The following is a 7803-nucleotide window of genomic DNA, read 5'->3' as shown; positions in this document are numbered from 1 at the left end:
ACCGCCTGAAAATAATTCTAAATGAAGTGGGGGTTCTGCAGGGATCGATGTACCATAATCACGTTACTAGTTTGTGTTAATTGAAATAACTAACAATTAAGTGGTACAACGTTCATAATGTGTTCTGCATTGATTTGGGCACAATTTGCATTTGTAAGTGACAGCTAATGAAGATGGCCTTATTACTATGTTATGCAATATGTGCATATCAATTAGATAATTTTAGACTTAGTCCCAAAAATTCAATAACAAATAAGCTTAAACCGGCAATTTCGTAGACCACTAAAGATTTAAAGGTGCCGTACGAGCATTTTTTAATAAATAACACTAGAGGGCGCTATTTGTTTACGTTTATCATTTCCATAAATTGACGCTTGATAAAACAAAATGTTCTTTCGAATCCATTGCTTATGCCTAGTCTACCACACAGGGTGCTATGAAGTTTTTAGGTTACCTTGTTTCCTTCTCCATTTAAGACAGTCTTTTGTCACGAGTGAGTGCCATACTTTCCTCAAGTTTTTGGACTTGTCTTTTTTATACCTCATCTAATATTCAACTGTGTATCTAAGTTACAATTGATCATTTTATTGAAGAATTGATGTCTGCTGATGTGTAATTCAGAAAATCGAAAAAAAACAACTCCTGAGTGCACTGCTACAAACTGCATTAAAATACACACACACACACACACACACACATACCAAATGTGAAAGACAAACCATTTTATTGGACTTACCCTATGCAAGACCATAAATCTATCCCAGTAACATTAGTTATTTTAAACATTGCATAAAACATGGTATTAGTCAGTGAATGATGTAGTGATGACATGATAATCTTTGATATCAACAGCATCATCATTCTGATTAAGGAATAATAGACCTAAATATGACCATCTTCAATCATGCATTGCAGTATTCTGTGATGAAGTAACCAGCTGACTCATAATATACTGGGAACTTGACTGGATACTTTGGTGCACAAAATATAATTGTTATTTCTCCATGGCATGTAGTCTAGCAGTGAGGAGAAGGATGCTGCTGAGGAAGTAGTGCAGCCAGCTTATACAGGCCAGACCAAAGTACACAGACTGCTACGGTTAAGATGGAACCAAGTAAACTAAACCAAAAAAAGAATCTCACTGCAACAAAACTCATTAGACCAAAACCAGTCTCATCGAGCTGCCTGAACGTGTCACCATTCCACTTATAATCACGATCACAAAAAAAAGTCTCAAATTAAAATCTCACATAATTTGGGCAGTACCATTTAAGTTTACATAGTCTGTCCTCAAGAGATTACTTGCACTTTGAAATGTATATGATATGTAAACATAAATTAACAGTAACTATCAACATGTGTTTAAAATTAATCTGGAGTGGGGAGTGCTTGTTTTCTTTGTGCCAGTCAAAACAAGTCAGGATCTGTTAAGGTATGTGAGGGTGTGCAAGATCTCTGGAAGGCTTCAGAACACTATAACAAATGTAAACATAGCCAAGCGCCGGCAAAAACACCCGCTCTTGTTTGATTGGAAATTATGAAATCTGCAAAGAAGTTCACTTTATAAGCCCTTGTGTGTATAAAAAAAACATGCATCCATCCAATAATCTTTAATTATATAGAATTATTACGTGAAAAGAGAGTGTGGGTGTGTGTGAGAAAGGTGTTGTGTCTGTGCCCTGCTGCAGTGTGCCTGCAGCCAGAAATGTTGTTTTATTATCTCGACACTAAAAGTTAATGTGTAAACTGCACAGAAGACATTGTATCTGGTCATCACTGCATGGGAAAAGGCAACACTATCAAAAGTTAGAAGTTAATGAAATATCGAACAGCGCAATGCCACATCTCAGGCCAGAAACAACTCAGTGTGTGTGTGTGTGTGTGTGTGTGTGTGTATATATATATATATATTTAAAAAAATAAAAAGTCCTGCAGTATTTCCCCTTAAGTGTTGCAGGATAAGGAAAGCATTGTGCACAGTGTTCCTCCTATTGTAGAGCTTGAAATGCTGTGTATGAAGTCTCCACAATACAAAATGCCTCAAAGAAGGTGTAGATTTCCAAGACAAATACATCTTTGTACAACTTAACAGTCAACGTCTGAGCCAAGGTATATCTCCTCGTATTGGATATCAAAAGACGTTCCAGGTGTGTTCTAACTAAAGCAGATATTGAGCATCAACAATTGAAATCCTGATTTACAAATCTTAATATGCAGAGACCTCTGTACAAACGTCGCAAAACTAGAGTCAACATAATTTAATTGTCAAGACTTTCTAGCCTGTAAGATCCAGTACAACAACGTACATTTGTAGTTGTGTTTAACTATACAGTGTACAAAACGTGCAGTTCGAGTTAAATATGAATATTGGAATTTTTAGATTATGTACATCAAAAAACCTAAGGATATTAAAAGATATTCCTTCACCGTTAGCCTTTCCCTAAAATATCTTACCCCCAAATAGACTTTATTAAACAAAATGTACCCTCTAAAAATACAAAGGATAAACCAGTTAAGGAAGTATTAAACGTGTTTGAAACCTAAATGAATTTCTCTAAAAAATATTTTAATCTACTGACAGTACAGGTTTAAGCTTGATAATATAGATAGACCATCATGATCCCTTACAAGATTCCCTTGAGTTTGAAGGTGTAAGAAACTCAAAAGTAGCCCCTGAGTGAATCATTGGCCGTGTATGACCATGTTTTATAGCATAAAATATTTAAATGATTATAATTCATAATTTTTTGGAAAACTTGTCACTAATTTTAAAAAAAATCCAGTTTAACTGTACAGGCACAAAAAGTCTGTAAACAGACTTATTTACATAATAAAATATAAAATGGCGTAAAAACAAACAAATGTAAGTCCCTCTCGACTAATGTCTTCTCTGTTGAGTGAAAGGTTCTTCCTCGTCAATGATATGTTTGCATCGTTATACCTGGAGCTCATAATACTGATCCGTCACATTCGGGATCCCCTCTCCTGAAGAATCTGCAGAGGCAAAAGGCATTCAAATCAGTTAATGTTAAAATAAAATGTTATTCCTGCAATTACCTAACTGTAAATTAGAAACTATACTACAGCAGGCTCATATCTAAATATGTCGGGCATACAGTATGTTAGAAGTAATGAGTGTGATCATTAAGTCTGGTATCTGCGAATGGGTCACACACACACAGGAGTAGAGGGAAAGGATATGTTTAGGGGTTTTCTAAGATAACCACACCATCCAGGCCAGCAATATAAAGCAAATACACTGAGTGTACAAAACATTAAGGATACCTGCTCTTTCCATGACTGACCAGGTGAAAGCTATGATCCCTTATTTATGTCACTTGTTAAATCCACTTCAAATCAAAGTAGTTGAAGGGGAGTAAAAGACAAGGTAAAGAAGGATTTTTAAGACTGGAGACATGGATTGTGCCATGCAGAGGGTGACAAAAGATTTAAGTGCCTTTGAACTGGGTATGGTAGTATGTGCCAGGTGCACTGGTTTGTGTCAAGAACGGCAACGCTGCTGGATTTCACACTCAACAGTTTCCCGTGTGTCTCAAGAATAGTCCACCACCCAAAGGACATCCAGCCAACTTGACACAACTGTGGGAAGCATTGGAGTCAACACGGTCCAGCATCCCTGTGGAACACTTTAGACACCTTGTACAGTCAATGCCCCAACGAATTGAGGCTGTTCTGAGGGCAAAAAGGGCTGCAACTCAATATTAGGAATGTGGTCCTAACGTTCGGTATGATCAGTGTATTTGCACATGCTAAATGAAAAGCTTGACAGGTGTAGTCAACCTTGGTCCTAAAGAGTGTGTTGAACCAGATGATGTCAGAGGAAGGCCCTAAAAATTGTCAGACTACAGCCACCCTAGTCATAGACTGTTCCCTCTGCTACCGCGCGGCAAGCGGTACCGGAGTGCCAAGTCGAGGTCCAAGAGGCTTCTAAACAGCTTCTACCCCCAAGCCATAAGACTCCTGAACAACTAATGAAATGGCTACCCAGACTATTTGCATTGCCCCCCCCCTTCTACTCTGTTATTATCTATGCATAGTCACTTTAATAGCTCTACCTACATGTACATATTACCTCGACACCAGTGCCCCCACACATCGACTCTGTACCCCCTGTATATAGCCCCGCTATTGTTATTTACTACTGCTCTTTAATTATTTGCAATTCTTCTTACTTTTTTTGTTGGTATTTTCTTAACTGCGTTGTTGGTTAAGGGCTTGTAAGTAAACATTTCACTGTAAGGTTGTTGTATTCGGAGCAGGTGACAAATAACATTTGATTTGAAAGACGAAGTGACTGAAAGCCTGACAGGACCAAAATCCCAGACACAATCCTCTCATGGACCAGGGTTACAAGCACCAGGGCGAAGACACATGGTGGAGTTCTGGAAAGAAAAAGGTACGAATACGAGAGTCGAAAGAAAGGAGGGGCAGGAGTTAGGAGGGCAGCAGAGCTGAGCTCTCACCGTTGAGTCATAAGTGCTCAACCTTAATCAGAGTCATTCATTTCATAATCCGTCTCTTCATCTTCACTCTGAGCAACATGCAGCATGCAAATGGCACAGGAAGAAGACAAGTCTTTACAAGAATGAAAATGAATGGGGAGAAAATGTCAAGGGTAAAGTGGGGTGGGGGGGGACAACATATGGGGTTGTGTAAATGTTACAAAAAACATTCACCTTCCAACTAACTAACATCAGTCCAATGAAGACTCTCCGACTGGGGATGCATCACTAACCAGGTTTCCATCCAACCATTCCATGCAAATGAATTACCTGATGCATAAAAACTCATAACAGGACTGATGGAAACAGCAGATGTGTGTAAAAATGTCCCATTGCCGACAAAACATTATAGACAAAGTGAGATAATTGTTTGGTCGGTGAATTTTTTGTGACAATTCGATGGAAACTCCTTTATGCGCAAATATTCATATAAACTAAACCATCGTGTATAAGTAAACTTGGAGTCACGCAATGATATGTTAGGTTGTACTACCAATACCACATGGAAAAGCATTAAGAGTTCATATGCAGATTAAATAAGGTTTGATGAACTTCATGGTGGTTAAGTGATGGACAATGATGAGCTTGATGCAAATTTTCTAATAAATATTGGAGGGTATTATTTGAATGCTGGTGACATGATCTGTTTGGCTGCCAATTACAAATGATACTGCTCTTATCCATCCCTCATCATATAACCAATCCTGTCCACTTTATCAGTTGAACTGTTGTCAAGAGCGCATACACAAATTTTTTAATGCAAATTTTAGAAAACTTGCACTAAAATCTGTCACCAATTGGATAGAAACCTAGCTGACTACTATTACACCTCTTGGACTTGATTCTCAAAAGTTCTAGCCTCAAACACTCTACACTCAACAAATTGGATGCAGTCTATCGCAGTGCCATCCGTTTTGTCACCAAAGCCCCATACACTACCCACCATTGCGACCTGTACGCTCTCGTTGGTTGGCCCTCGCTTCATACTCGTCGCTAAACCCACTGGCTTCAGGTTATCTACAAGTCTCTGCTAGGTAAAGCCCCGCCTTATCTCAGCTCACTGGTCACCATAGCAGCACGCACTCGTAGCACACGCTCCAGAAGGAGTATCTCACCTGGGCACCCCCAAAGCCAATTCTCCCTTTGGTCGCCTTTCTTCCAGTTCTCTGCTGCCAATGACCGGAACGAACTGCAAAAATCACTGAAGCTGGAGACTCATGTCTCCCTCACCAGCTTTAAGCACCAGCTGTCAGAGCATCTCACAGATCACTGCACCTGTGCATAGCCCATCTGTAAACAGCCCATCTATCTACCGCATCCCCATACTGTATTTATTTATCTATCTTGCTCTTTTGCACCCCAGTATCTCCACTTGCACATTCATCTTCTGCACATCTACCATTCCAGTGTTTAATTGCTATATTGTAATTACTTCGCCACCATGGCCTATTTATTGCCTTACCTCCCTTATCTTACCTCATTTGCACACACTGTATATAGACTTTATAAAAAAAAATTATACTGTATTATTGACTGTATGTTTTGTTTATTCCATGTGTAACTCTGTGTTGGTGTGTGTCGAATTGCTATGCTTCATCTTGGTCAGGTCGCAGTTGCAAATAAGAACTTGTTCTCAACTAGCCTACATGGTTAAATAAAGGTGAAATAAAAACTTAGCAAATATATTTAAAAAAATATAATATATATATTTTTTACATTTAAAAATATGTTTTAATCTCAACATTTGGACATTGACGGGTCGGAGGGAAGGCTACTTTCACATCTAGTAAGCAATCGAGCTGATATGCCCTCTCTTAAGCGGTCTCTGTGATTGCTTTGCTCTGTACCAAAGTGACATTTAAATCTGATTTAATCTAAGACTTCTTGGGGGGCTTTCACACCAAATTGTTTTGGAGCAATTTCCCCTTAGTTTGGTTCGTTTGGACTGGTGTGAACACTATCCGGAGCGCACTAAACAATGCACCGTGGTTCATACAAAAATGGCGGTCTTGGTCAGATTCCATTTGCACCATGGTACGGATAGCTGCAGGTGTGAATGCAGTCCGGACCAAACAGAGGACTGTAAGCTTTTGATTTGTTAAGTGACTGTCCCACTGGATGTCATAAGGTGAATGCACCAATTTGTAAGTCGCTCTGGATAAGAGCGTCTGCTAAATGACTTAAATGTAATGTAAATGTAAATGCAAGAAGAAGCCTATCATAACTTAATATTTCTGAAACATTGTAAGTAGCACTGCATTTATGGGCGCATCTGATGCAGATTAGGGAAGACTGCAAGTGAATCTTACTTGAAGGCTATAGCTCCAATCAAGCCGATATGCCTTCTCTCATTGCCTGCCTGCCCACCTCCCCACCCCCCATTTACCTCAGAGAGGCTATTGTGCCATTATCTCCCACATGTTGTTGTAAGACCAAAGCGAAAGACATATGAAGTTTGGGACACACAAGTTATGCTTCTTGATAGTCAGATGGATTTAACTCTAGAATTTTTCTCCAATAAACAAATGACTTGCATGAACACGTGTTTTTGGTGGGGCATTTTAGTTTGTTTGACATTTGGCAATATGAAACCAAACGAACCAAAATGAAAAAAATACAACACAACAAATAATCCAACTGATTCAAACTATAGCTCAAAACTGTGTGTGAAAACACCCTTAAATTGCAGCCTATTTGCAACAATTCAATAGAATGACCAAATCTGGGACTAGAAGGAGCCTGATGAAAATAAGTGAGTGAAGCATGCCCTGGAGGACTGGGCACCTGCAGATGGGACTAGTAATTCCCACAGCTAGGCCTGCTAATTTGATCCAAAAGCCCTCAGAGAATGAACTTCCCCACTAATAGTCCCAGTAATCCTCAAGCCCATGTTCAAGGTCCTACTAACATGGATATTTGATTTTGTGGGGGTTCGGTCTAAGGTCAAATCTAACATTGCATCAATCTTGTAATACTGTAAAAATGCACTTAGGCCTGAATGTAGTCTGACTGATAGCTTTACACTAACAGAACTGTCCTTTTGATTTAGACACCAAATTGTTGAAAGTAAATGTTAACTGCTATGAAAATGGACTTGGCTTGATTCAATGAAGGCTAATTCAATCGCTAACCTAACTAATTGACCAATGTTTTATACTTTTCAGAAAACACTCAATTCGCTTTTATCAATTAATTACTCTGTGCAGCAGTCCAAACCCATCTTCTTTAAAATGGACTCCTCTGAGCGTTTACGTCAGCAAACCAGGGCCATTTATCACTG

General features: G+C 39.0%; 1 protein-coding gene across 1 annotated transcript in view; it reads right to left on the bottom strand.

The window, feature by feature from the left end:
- Window positions 1-707: 707 nt before the first annotated feature.
- The window catches only part of LOC124039894 (BTB/POZ domain-containing protein KCTD5-like), a 50004-nt gene continuing 42908 nt past the window's right edge, over window positions 708-7803 (bottom strand). The window contains exon 6 of the mRNA XM_046356418.1: window positions 708-2994. Within this exon, the coding sequence (XP_046212374.1) occupies window positions 2965-2994 (30 nt within the window). The 3' untranslated portion in view covers window positions 708-2964. The remainder of the gene's footprint in view (window positions 2995-7803) is intronic.

This window comes from Oncorhynchus gorbuscha, linkage group LG07 (assembly GCF_021184085.1).
Source record: "Oncorhynchus gorbuscha isolate QuinsamMale2020 ecotype Even-year linkage group LG07, OgorEven_v1.0, whole genome shotgun sequence".
NCBI classification, from domain to species: Eukaryota; Metazoa; Chordata; class Actinopteri; order Salmoniformes; family Salmonidae; genus Oncorhynchus; species Oncorhynchus gorbuscha.
The sequence above is the reverse complement of the archived record's forward strand: the minus strand, read 5'-3'. Positions and strand labels throughout refer to the sequence as shown.